This window comes from Psammomys obesus, unplaced genomic scaffold (assembly GCF_907164565.1).
Source record: "Psammomys obesus unplaced genomic scaffold, mPsaObe1.curated_primary_1811, whole genome shotgun sequence".
Classification (NCBI taxonomy): domain Eukaryota; kingdom Metazoa; phylum Chordata; class Mammalia; order Rodentia; family Muridae; genus Psammomys; species Psammomys obesus.
The window spans coordinates 3,309,670-3,323,471 of record NW_026596069.1 but is presented as its reverse complement, the minus strand read 5'-3'; the positions used below and the strand labels follow the sequence as shown (position 1 = coordinate 3,323,471).

At 40.3% G+C, this 13,802-nt stretch overlaps 1 protein-coding gene across 3 annotated transcripts in view; it reads left to right on the top strand.

Moving 5' to 3' along the window:
• Positions 1-13,802, top strand: part of Camk4 (calcium/calmodulin dependent protein kinase IV) — a 219,403-nt gene that overhangs the window by 185,827 nt on the left and 19,774 nt on the right. For all 3 annotated transcript variants that reach the window (XM_055625568.1, XM_055625567.1, XM_055625569.1), the window contains 2 exons: positions 65-155; positions 2,087-2,161. In XM_055625568.1, the coding sequence (XP_055481543.1) occupies positions 65-155; positions 2,087-2,161 (166 nt within the window). The remainder of the gene's footprint in view (positions 1-64; positions 156-2,086; positions 2,162-13,802) is intronic.

Genomic DNA, 13,802 nt, shown 5'->3' with positions numbered 1-13,802 from the left:
AGCTACAGATATCAGGACCATAAGCAAAACCATACAACTGTTATTCATTGTTTTCCCTGTGTAGTACCTTCATGAAAATGGGATTGTCCATCGTGATCTCAAACCGGAGAACCTTCTCTATGCAACGCCAGCCCCAGACGCACCACTCAAAATTGGTAAGAAAGTTTTCTAATGTTTCATGACCCATTTTCCCAGAACAGAAGACACTTGCTCCAGGGAGTTTTAATTTTTGTCCTATCCAGGATTGTCTCTGTCCAGATTCCTCAAATATTTACCATCTGTGAGGAACAAGCCATCATTTGTTAGTCCTTTTCTAGACTGTTAACCTGAAGTATGTGCTAGAACCCCCTGCACCAGTGCTACACATTCAAGAGTCCCAGTCTTGGCACTCAGTAATGATGAGGACACCTTGAGATTTCCTTGTGTTTGGTAAATAAGGTGATAGTGAAAATGTGTCTTGTGTTTGGGTTCTTAACTTTGAATCGACAAATTATTTGGTGCTTAATTTTTTATAATGAAGAACTTTAGTACAAAATACTTAATACAAATTAACAGAGAAAACCCGAAGACCGTATTTTTAGATTGTTTTCCACAGAAAGCAGGGTGTATATGTTTGTAGAGGACGAAGTTTAACAAAGGGCCTGTGGTTGGTCAAATAAGTTAGAAAATATGAAAAGAAATAATATTTTTATATTCCTTTATAGAACCCTAAAAATGCTGATGTATAGAACAACATATCATAATTTACAAGTTTTTTTTAAGCTTTATTGACTCTAGAAACCCAACCTATACGAACATTCAGAAAAACTATAAAGATGAATTTTGGGCAGTTCTCATCTACCCCTTGAAATCAGCCCTTCAGGAGAAAACCACATTACATTTTCTATCCCATATACTTGTTGAAGCAAATTTTCATTTCCAAAGACAATTGTTGTTAAGAGATGGATTCTCCCTTTGGCAGAACATGTTTCAAAGCCATTGAAGGATGTTGCTCTTCAGTCAGCTCTCCTTCAGAGCTAAGCTGGTGTGTTCCCTAGATTTAGAAGTGTTAACACCTCTAAAAATGAAGTCAGTCTACAGGAAGAGTTCAGGCAGCAGAGTGTGCGTCCGGAGAGCAAGAGCCAAAAGAAGCATTCTGAAAAGTCTGCTGGGCAGCCAGCTTGATCCAGTAATCAGTCCTGAAAGACAGTGGACAGCAGGGAGCTTCCATTTCCTTTGACACCACTTTCAAAGATGTGATCCTTAAAGAAATCTCTTTGGAAGGATGGATAGATACTAATTTAGGCAGGCAAGCCTTTCTTTCTGAAGGGCTGCCTGTTGTGCCTAGCGATACGGTCAGGGGCCGTGTGGCAATACAGGTATATCTTTGAAGTCTAAAATGGCATCCCTTTTGCACCTGCCTCTCTTGAAGAGGGAGCAACTTTCTGAAACACTTAAAGAGAGGCCACCCAGCAATAGGTCATCGTTGTAGCAACCTGGATTATATTTTACTTAGGTAATATGCAGAAGAATGAATACAAATAATCTGGGCTCTCCTCAAAACGTACTCATTATTCGAGCATGAACTATTATCTGTCAGACATTAGGGACTGATGTTATTTACTTTCAATCAGAATAAGCTTTGGATATTTTTGTTTATTTCCTTGGTATCTGTGAAAATCTGTTTTGGTTTTTTTTTTTTTTTTTTTTTTTTTTTAAATCTCACCAGTCAATTAAAGACTCTGAATGACATCACTAAGCCTATATTGACGCTTGGAGTTACCGTCACATGAATCTGAGGAATTTTTACCATAAAAATCACAGTTACAGTTGCAAAGAAAATTTCTTCACGTGTTAATGTTTTTGAGAGTTAGAGAAAATTCAAGCATTATAGATTATTTGTAAATGTATTTATGAGTCACTTTTTTTTCCAAGTTAAAGGCTTGAATTACTATTTTGTAAAAACTTCCTTTGAAGCCACATCCATCCCAGCGTCAGCGTCGGATCAGAAGTCAACAAATATGTTAGTTTTGTTTTTAGAAAGCAGACGAACCCAGAGAAGCTAAGAAAAGTCTCGGTGCACTAAATTCCTCTCTTGTGTTTCCAGCTGACTTCGGACTCTCTAAAATTGTGGAACACCAAGTGCTCATGAAGACAGTATGTGGAACCCCGGGGTACTGCGGTATGCTAATGCTGACGTTTTACCTTTATTGAAATCTATTTTTACCTAATGACCTGATTTTACTTTAACTCCCAGTGTCTCTCTTTGTACCTGTTTTCACGTGGCCACTGAACGGCTTGGCCTTGGTTGTGGAATGACTGCGCTGTGTGTAAAGGACACTTGGGTCACCTTTTGTCTTTCCTAAGGGGGGGGGGGCAGTGACCTGGAATGCAGGACACCTGTGTCAGCGTACCCGCAGCTACTCTAGGAGACACACAGGAGCGGGAAGTCAGCCAGTAGGGAACACAGCAGGAGAACAGCAGCGTGTGGGATGCAGTCAAAGCCGCCGGCCAGTCCCAACTTTTTCTGCTTTCCTTGGGAATGTGTGTGAGTAGAGAGGATGCATTAATTTAGATGGCATCCAGGACACGGAGAACGGCCGGCCTCATCTGTTACCACGGCGCACAGGCAAGGCAAGCTGGCTCTGGGTCTGGCCATTCAGCCGTATCAGGAGAAAATGACATAAAATATATAAAGTGGGGGAAAATTTTACTTCCAGTCCTCTCCAAAACTGAGAAAAGCACTCCCTCTCAGTCTGTCTCTGCATCCCCCATAATACCTTTACAGTTTATAGAAGGGACACAACGCAGCCAAGGAATATGCATGTGCAGGTTCAGCTATGGATCCCAACAGTCAGGCTGAATGATGCCTTCCTCCTGAGAGTGGCCAGGGCTTGAAGAGAGACGCTGACCCTGACCTTAGCACGATGTAATAGTTCCTGAGGGAAGTGGAGCGGAAACACACAATGATAAGAAAAAGCCCATTTGAAGGTGTGTGGCATGTGTTAATTAGATTACCCATGGCACCGCCTAGCTGTGTTTCCCAAGAAGAATCTCCCAGCTGTCCCTGGGGTAGACAGTGCTAATGGACCCCCTCCTCTGGCCTAGTCTCCCAGAATGAGCTGATGGCACCCTGTGCAGAACCTTCAGTTCACAGACAGAACGAGAGCTTTTGATCCATGCTAGCGTGAACCATCCCGTCCTAAGTTAAAATAGCAATAACCTAACCAGAAATAAAACAATTTGCGGACATTACGAAGTGTTCCTAAGGTTGGTGGCCAACCAACATGCAACAAATCAACTAAAATTTTGACTCTAAGGAAAAAGGAAATTAAATGATCTTTCAAGTCATCACTTGAAAGATGAGCCTCCGGCTCCTAGCAGCAGAATCGTGTTCTTTCAGCAAACCCTTGCCAATCTCCTGCTGTGTCTCAGGCCACTGCCCCGAACAGGAATAGTGATTCCTGCATTCACTCTGCTGAAGAAGCTCATGGTTCCCAGAAGGGTAGCTCATAAGCCACGGCATCTACATCAGTGGTTCTCAGCCTGGGGGCTGTGACCCCTTCGCCAACACTCTCTGTCCAAAAATATCTGCATTACAATTCATAACAGTAGCAAGATTACAGTTATGAAGTAGCAATGAAAATAATATTGGGGTTGGGGTTCACCACAATACAAGGTACTAAAGGGCCGCAGCATTAGGAAGGTTGAGAACCACCGCCCGAAGGAATGCTGAGCTCATGTCATATGTGCAAAAGCCATTATGGAAACACGGAGGAGGAGGTGTTGGCTGTTTGCTTCTATAGCATCTGTATTTATAGACAACTGTCTTCCTTAGAACTAGACAGAGACTATAATTGACTCATTTTAACACTTTTTAATAGAGATGGGATTGGGAAAGTACAGTAAAATATTCTTTGAAAATGTATGCTGAAACCCTCAGAGTTTTAGTTCTGAAGTAACTCTGACATTAACCTTTTAACAGTCTCATTTTACTAAGGGACCGAAAAGTTCAAGTATCTTCCTCCAATTGCACATTTTGTTGTTAGTGTCCCAGGCATAACAGTCCAAGTATTTCAAAGCCAACATGTATTGGCCATCCCCTTTAAAAAAAATCAGTACAGATAAATCAATGTATTGTTTCCTTTATTATGAAATGACTTGGTATACATGTTTGTTTGTTTCCTTTGTTTTTGTTTTGAGAGAAGATATTTTTGTAGAACACTGTGCCGTCCATGTTGGCCTCAAGCTTGAGGCAAACCTCCTGTCTCAGCCTCACAGTTACTCCGGGTGAACACCACTACACACAGCACAACTGTCTAAAACATAAGCAAAAGTCAGAATACGTATTGTCAGAATTAATAGCACCTGGATGTTCCTTCTCTGACTCCATGTTCATACACACATTTATAATTTTGCTTTTAATGAGGTAGTTTTCCTGGTGAATTTAAAAATGTTTCCTTACAATTTTATTTTTATAAATACAGTGATAGCACAGAATTAGATGCTGATCTTCCCATTAACCGTTTACATTATGCCAAGTGTTCTTACTTTAGCTCAAAGTCTTCTGAAGCCGAGTGGCGTATTGGTTAATTAATAGAAAGCTCAGAAAAGTTAAAGTAACTGTGACTTAGCATCCAGAGGCCCAGGAAACCTCCTGCTTGAAAGTGTCCCCAAGACATAACAGACAATATACCTGTGAAATCTCAGCAGTTTGGTTGTCTGAGTAAGACTGGCATAGAGACACCAGTTTTCATGCCAGTGTGGATAGGGAAATTCCACAAGGTCTCACCCCTAGATGAGAGGCTTCAGGTGTTCAAGGGGTGCTGAGAAAGGGAGAATCATTTTCCTCCAGGGATGACCTGCTGTGTATGGTCTAATCCCAAGCGGTCAGTTCTGGCCCAGTGTACATATAGTCAATGCTAACTGAACGTAGTCGGTTTTATAGGTATACTATCAATACTAATGAAAGAGATTATGGATTTGTGAGGGGGTGGCCACCATAGGAAATCAGGAGGGTGTGGGGGGAGTGATATAGATGCAGGGTGAATGTATAAAGCAAGCACAAAACCTTTTTTTAAAGTAGGTATGGGTTAGGCAGGTAGAGGATGATAGCATCGTGTTCCAAGTCTAAAAAAAGCAACACTATGGGCTTTTACAACTATGGCCCTGTCAGTGCTGCTGATGTCGATGTCAGGGATTCATGGTCCAAGGTGGCTCCTGGAAATCAGCTGTCATCTCGTCATCTCTGGTTTTTATATGACAAGAAGGAGAGAAGACCATAAATAAATAAATGAATGAATAAATAAATAAATAAATAAATAAATAAATAAATAAATAAATAAATGTACACCTTCTTATAGTAGACACCCTGAAACCTGCCTGTCATTTCTGCTTACATCATATTGCCCTTATATAGTCACAGCTTCTGCACTCTCAGGGACTCTGGCAATGTCCCTGATAATGAGGGTCCTGTTGCTGAATGACTTCATCCATTTTGGATTCTGTAACAAAAATATTTTAGACAGGGTTACTTACAAGCAACAGACACTTATTTTTTTTCCCTGTTATGAGAGTTCGGCAGTCTGAGATCAAGAAACTAGCTGACTGGTTTTCTGGGAAGGGTCCTGCTTTCTTTTTTTTTTTTTAATTATACTTTATTCACTTTGTATCCCCCTCTGGTTTCCTCCCTCCTCCCATCCCAATCCCTCCCTTCCTCCACCTTCTGCATGCATGCCCCTCCCCAAGTCCACTGATAGGGGAGGTCTTCCTTTCCTTCCTTCTGATCCTAGTCAATTAGGTCTCATCAAGAATGGCTGCATTGTCTTCTTCTGTGGCCTGGTAATGCTGCTTCCCCCTTAGGAGGAGGTAATTAAAGAGCAGGCCAATCAGTTCATGTCAGAGAAAGTCCCTGTTCCCCTTACTAGGGAAACGACTTGGATACTGAACTGCCATGGGCTACATTTGTGCAGGGGTCTTAGGTTATCTCCATGCACAAAATCCAACATCCATTCATGTTTAAAGTCTTGGAGAGATCAGGGATACAAGGCACATACCTGAACATAGTAAAGGCAATATATAGCAAGCCTATAGCCAATATCAAACTCAATAGAGAGAAACTTAAATCAATCCCACTGAAATCAGGGACAAGGCAAGCCTGCCCGCTCTCTCCGTATCTCTTCAACATTGTTCTTGAAGTCCTTGCTAGAGCAATAAGACAATTAAAGGAGATCAAGGGGATTCAAATCAGAAAGAAAGAAGTCAAAGTATCCCTATTTGCAGATGATATGATAGTATATATAAGTGACCCCAAAAAATCTACCAGGGAACTTCTACAGCTGATTAACACCTTTAGCAAAGTGACTGGATACAAAATTAACTCAAAAAAGTAAGTAGCCCTCCTGTATACAAAAGACAAAAGGGCTGAGAAAGAAATTAGGGAAACAACACCCTTCATAATAGCCACAAAGGACATAAAGTAGCTTGCTGTGAACCTAACCAAGCAAGTCAAAGACTTGTATGAAAAAAGTTATTTCCAGTCTCTGAAGAAAAAATTAGAAGAAGATATCAGAAGATGGAAAGATCTCCCAAGCTCATCGCTTGGCAGGATTAATATAGCAAAAATGGCCATCTTACCAAAAGCAATCTACAGATTCAATGCAATTCCCATCAAATTACCAAAACAATTCTTTACAGACCTGGAAAGAAAAATTCTCACCTTCATATGGAACAAGAAGAAACCCAGAATTGCTAAAACAATTCTCTACAGTAAAAGATCTTCAGGAGGTATCTCCATCCCTGATCTCAAGCTGTACTATAGAGCAACAATACTAAAAACTGCATGGTACTGGCATAGAAACAGACTGTTGGATCAATGGAATCGAATAGAAGACCCTGACATAAATCCACACACTTATGGACACCTGATCTTTGACAAAGATGCCAAAACCATTCAATGGAAAAAAGACAGCATCTTCAACAAACGGTGCTGGGCTAACTGGATGTCTACATGTAGAAAAATGCAAATAGATCTATACTTATCACCCTGCAAAAAACTGAAGTCCAAGTGGATCAAAGAACTCAACATAAAACCAGACACACTAAACTGCTTAGAAGAAAAAGTGGGGAAGAGCCTTGAACTCATTGGCACAGGAGAAAACTTCTTGAACAGAACACCAACAGCACAGGCTCTAAGATCAACAATCAATAAGTGGGACTTCATGAAACTGAAAAGCTTCTGTAAAGCAAAGGACACTGTCATCAGAACAAAACAACTGCCTACAGATTGGGAAAGGACCTTCACCAACCCTATATCTGACAGAGGACTAATATCCAGTATATATAAAGAACTCAAGAAGTTAAACAGCAACAAATCAAGTAATCCAGTTAAAAAATGGAGTACAGAGCTAAACAGAGAATTCTCAATCGAGGAATATTGAATGGCAGAGAAACACTTAAAGAAATGTTCAACGTCCTTAGTCATAAGGGTCCTGCTTCTGTTGCATAGTTCTGTCTAGTTTATTTTCACAGGGTGACAGAGTGCGTGTTTCTCCTGAGCCTCTTTTATAGGTGCTAATTCTACTCACGTGGGCTCTACCCTGATGGTCTGACCCCACAGCAAAGACCCACCTCCCAAATCTGTCACTTTGAGGGAGATGAAGATTTTCTAAAATGAATTTTGAATCAACATAGACATTTAGGCCTTAACATTAAAAAATGAGTTTGGAGCACTGAGGGAGCAGCTTGCTGGTACAGAACTGTCCTGGCATGAACAAGGCCTTGTGGTTGAGCTGCCTCACTTCAGCAAAAGAAAAAGAATGAGCTGGGGTTAAGCAACTCATTCCCTCTGCCATAGGCTGATAAAGCAAGGTTCATATCCTTGAGATATAAAGGCAGCTTCTGGGTTTGTCATGGAGGTTTTTGTTTACCTTAGAACTCTTTTCTGGTCATATCTCTTGGGTCCTTCCCTCCTATATGTACTATATATTCTATTTCTGCCTAAAATGATTCATGTGTTCCTATTTGTCCTCTTTCTCTATTTCCTTCATGCCTACGAGTGTCCATGACTGTGGGCGTGAGGTACTGAACTTAGTTGTTTGTACGAAATATAATTGTCTGTTTATCATCAGTAATGCCAGGTAACTGACTGGACAATTAAGAGAAAAATGAGAAAAGATAATAAAGATTGCCCATAAAACAATAGTGAACAATATGATAGTCACTGTTTAACATAAAACATTGAGTATGGGCAGGAGATGAGTAGATAAAAACATTTCCCCAAGAGTTGAACCAATCTAACTAGGACAATCAAAATAGAGGAAATGAATGCTTTCTTAGAATCCTTTCTATGACTGTAAGCAATCTACATCCTCTCACGGATGTGAGAAGAGCCAAGAGCATGGTCCTTTCCATCAGCACACAGAACAGTCATTGTAAGAAGGAATGATTCATTCATTGATAAAAGGAACACTGAATATTAACTGTCTAATAGACTCCATGTTAACCTCTGAAGTCACAGGGATAATCTCAGTGTGTTCTGCTCTTCAAAGAGTTCATGGGCTACAAAAGAAGTAAATGGACAGTGTCTATATTTACCTGAGCCAAAGGCTCAGGGATACAGAGGAAGAGTGCTAACTTTGGCTGGAGGCATAATAGATGGAGGCATGTCGGCTCTATACTGAAGGGGACTAGGACTTCAGCAGAGAGGTGGCCATGTGCACTCTCAGCAGGCACAGGAGGAGCAGACTCCTGGCCAGTCAGGAAGCTGCCTGTCGTTCTGCCACTTTGTACAGCTAGAACATGGAGTCCATGGACTATAGGCCCAGGTGGAGTTGGAAAGGCAGGGAGCACCTATTATAAACAAATCTGTGTGCTCTCACATGAACAGCACCCCCGACCCGCTACATACACACATAGACAGATAATTCAAAATGAGGAGTGCTTTAAAAGAATCTGTATTGCAGGCTAAGGAATTCAGAAGTATTAGCTGGGAATTCAACAAAGGCTTTGAATCAGAATAGCATTTTGAAACCAAGGCTGTGTTTTATAAATATCTGACATACAACAAGTGAATTTGAAGGGAAAAGATTTAGAAAAGAGCCAAGTCAGAAAACTATTGTAAATACCATTTCCTGCCTCTTAATGACAAAACTATAAATAGCTTCTCCTTGAAAAAAAGAGTTGGCCTACTCTTAAATCAGTTTAGCTATCATTGCAAAAATACTACTTAGTGGATTGTCCTTGACATAAATAGGCTCATTAATAGATACTGTCATCCTACAATGGTGACCTATTTTCTATTGTTGTTGTTTTTATTATTAATATTATTACAGACATGCATATTGCCCTGGAGTGTGTGAAATGGGAAAAGAGGGAGCTGAGTGGTCAAGAGTGATTAATCCTCCCATTCTGCTACAGCAGTAGCTCACCAGGAAAGGAGTAATTTGCTGTAATGGAAGGAAATGAAAGTAGCAAAGAAGGCTGCTTACCTCAGGAGACTATTTTGGGAACTCAGAGGAAAATGGTGCTTTATGGACTCTGAACTACTGGAAAATATATGTAGAATTACTATCATAAAGGCTGAGCAGGTTTGCAATATTTTTCAACAAGAGAAAGGTCAACATATATATATTCAAAAAGCAAGGTTCAAATTGTGTATAGACATATTTTTACTTATACAATTTTTTTGACCCAAAGGAAGTACACTAAAATATTGCTTTAGAGCGAAGGCAATATCCAACTTTGTATGGTAGCACAGGAAACCAAGAAAAACCAGAGATCATAGTGAGACCAGGGCCCCGGAAGCTGATGTCCTAGACCAAAAGCAACTAGCAAGACGTTGAACTGAGGAAACAGCTTAATTATAAAAACGAATACTTATAATCATCCTATTGTTTTAAATGAGACCAATCAGAAACCATCCAAAACATATTTTCAGGATTTCCCTCAATTCTAACCATTCTCCTTCACCACAGATAAGTGCTGTCATCAGTTTGGGCTGTGTTCTTCCAAGCATAAGTAGGCCGAGGGGAATTGCCCATTTATAGAGTGTGTCAAAGATGAAGCCCAAGTGAAGGACTGAAGCGAATCCTTATTGTGCATGGAGAGTGTGACTTTGCATGGAGGTGGCATTTTATGATGTAACAACCCAGTGGGAGCTCAGGAAAGGAAGGGATTGATTGTGCTCACAGGTTCTAGCGAGCAAGAAGATGGCACGCCGTGCAGGGCCAACACAGAAAAGAAAGCAGGTGCTCAGGATGCAAAAGATGTTAGTAAGGCCTTTGTCAGGATTTCCGAGGAAAAAGCAAAGCAGGGCTGTGTGAGAAGGTTAGGTTTGGCTCTTTTAGTGGTGCTTCTCTCTCTCTTTCTCCCCCCCCTGTGTATGTGTGCGTGCATGCGTGCGTGCGTGTGCACACGAGTGTATATATGCATGCAAGTGTGTGGTCTAGAGACTATGGTTATCCTTAATTACTGAACACCTTTCTCTGGGATGACTAAGGGATGCTTCTTAGAGCATGAGGGTTGGGTAGAAGAAGCTCTGTATTTGTTAGTTTAAATAAGAAATCATGCACACCCCCAGTGGGACCCATTAATGATAAAACTGTATGAAAAAGATCTAGTATTTAGAATGCAGAGACTTTCTGTTAGCTGAAGGAGGTGCCTAGCAACCATGCAATTGGGAGGAGAGCAGCAGGACGCGCTAGCTGTTCTGGCCGCCTGTTGTAAGGGCAGTTACATCCAAGGTCAGTTATTCTCTGGTGCGTGATTCCTATTTTAATGGAAGGCCTCCCAAATTACATCCTCTGAGAGAGCAAGTGTCTCTGCTACACCATCTGTCATATCTCGGGGAATAAAAATAGAAAAAGTTACCCAGTTGGTCTTGTTCTTAGAACCTTTGCCCAACACTGTTAATAAGAGAGGATTTGTTTTATAAGAGAACTACAAAAGGGAAAAAAAATCATAGATACGTTATGTCTAAGCATATACTTATTATTTTCTAAGAAATGTGCATATTCAAAACAAAATTCCAGGCAAGAAAATACAGATTTATGCCCAGACAGAGGAAACCAATTACTGGTGTTCTAAAGCTGTCCATAAGGTGTTCAGCACTTCTCGATGTCTTTTTACTGGAGAAAAAAAAAGCAAAGGTCTCCATGTATGTTATATGGAGTCTTAGTGCTTAATAAACCTGCTACAATGTAATTATGTGATATTAATGGCCAATCACAAAAGAGTGATTAAAAGTATAGAAGAGGCCAATGTTGCAATGGGCTGAGGAAAAGATTATTTCTGTCTGATACCAATCGCCTAATTTATTCATAAGCTTAGTTAATTAAACTATGTGTGTTCATATTTTATATTTGCACGTCTGTCCTTACTCAAATTCTGTTCCCAGAGCCCAGGGGCTGTTAAGAATTTATTTTCTTTCAACATTTGCCAAGCTCTCATTATTTTCTGAGACAGCCCTATTGGCATAATTCAGTGAAATATTAATACATGAAAATATCCCACATGCAAATCCCGTGAGCATAGCAACGTTTTCCTATTTGCAGGATTTGGTAACGGCAAATATGTGTTGTGCTTCTATTTAAACCAAAATGGGAGCTAATTATGAACAACTAATGAATGAGCTGCCGCTACATGTGAGGCTATTGGCAACTCCACAGGCGCCTACACCTGTAAATAATATTTTGGGAGCTTCCATATATAGAGGGATATTAATTATCCCATACATTAGACTACGGCTGCCTCAACATTAGAAATGCACACTGCATCATGACAGCCTAGTTCTGCCATTCTTATCAGTTACTCCAAGTGAATATGTTACCGCAAAAATATCAGTACTTATAAATGTGGGTGGCTAACTGCAAGCCGGCAGCTAATGGCATGTGAGGGGCGTGATGAATGTGTGGGAGGTCACGTAAATGAGAGGTCCTTACCTTCTTCTTCTTCTTCTTGCTAAAGCATTCCCCAAATGAGAAAGCGTGAGCACTGACCCGATGCTCGGTGTTACGCTCACATGATTCGTTCCCATCGGCTCTAATGCGTGTCCAGCACGTGCAACGCCGTGGTTTCAATCCCCCAAAAAGAATTAATACTTTGGTCATCAATTTCACTAATAACAAAGCAGTTATTAACCTCTTTAATCGGATCTTATGATTTTCCTGTCTGACTTAACTAACTTCTATTATTTGAGGAAGTTTGTTTGAGGTCTTTGAAAGAACATCCTTTGTTTAGCTTGAATTTTCTTTCTCTTAAGATTTAATGAGCATTGATTTTGGACTTCATGCCTTGTGATAATTATGTAGCATTTCACACTTTCTGAATATGAATGGCTGGTTCCAGGAATGAAGAATAGACTTTTACAGGGTAAACTGCAAAAGTAAATGCTATAGAAATGACAGAAAACCTTTTGAAGACCCCGCTAGATTTCCAAATATTGGTTGTACTGCCATTTTAGGTAAAAATGCAGTTATCCAGAAAGCTTTTCCTACATAGTTGGAAATGGCTGTGCAGAAAACAGGATATGAGTAGGTGTGGAAGCAGGCTGAGGCTCACAGAAGCAGGCCTAATTAATATCTGTCTCATCAGCACCCCTGTGTTCTGGGGTACACTGTTTGGCCTTTGCTCACAGAGGGCAGTGAGGTTTTCAGAGAGGATGCTAGGCCATGACAGACTCTTCCAAGGAATTCATGCTTCTTTGAATAGCTCTTCTGAGTATAGGTTTCTGATATTTTTACAGCATGAAGAAAAAAAAAAAGAAAACATGGTTAAATTGCAGTTCAATGTTTTAAAAACCAGAGTGATCTACTTTCTTTTGTACATGTATGTGTGCACCACAATGTACACACACGCACACACACACACACACACACACACACACGCATGCACACACACACACACACACACACACACACACACTATACCACTTACGAAGATCTAGAAGCTGATAGCTTTTAAAGAAGAAACATATCTTAGAGAGCTTTTTTTGAATGGTTGGGTGAACCTGACACTTCTGCGTGGCTTGTGCACATTATTACTTGGGGCTGAGGAGGTAGCTTAGCAACACAGAACATCCTAGCATAGATTAAGCCTTGGGTTTGATTCCCAGCACTGAAAAAGTTATAATTTCAAATATATTACTTAATACTGAGTGCAGCACACTCTCTATCTTTAGTTCCAATCCACAGATGTCATGATAACTCTATGGAATCACTATATTGCTACTTTTTAATTTTTTTTAATTCTTTAACAATTTTATATATTGCTCCTTAAAAAAAAAAAAACAACAACATAACATAACCTAGAAAGTTGACTCTGCCAAAACTCAATGCAAATCATAAATAGCCTACAATGCAGCAGGAGAGAGTTCTGTAGCTACCGCCAAAAGAAATTTAACCAGTTGCCTACATTTGCTTTAACATAAATATGCATTAATATGGAAGACATAGGGACTTTGTACTTAAGAAAATAAGCTTGATAATCTAAAATAGAAGCTTCTAATATAGTTCCTTTAAAGGCAGAATATGCTCATTCCTAAAAGATAAATAGCTAAAGTGAAAAATAAGGGAATCAGGTGACACTGGCCATCTCAGCAAGTAAAGAATAATCTCAACCAAGTATTGGTCGTAAGTTAAAGGCATAGTAAAATCTCATTTGTGCTGCCTATTACTTTCTATTGCCCTGGCTGGTGTGTCATGCTAGAGTGTCATGCAAGGAGATAAAAAGGAAGGCCAAGGATACTATAAGCAGGCTGGAAAGGGTACACAAATACAGCCCCCCTCTGACGTTAGCCCTCCTCCTCCCTGAGGTGGGCTGTGTTC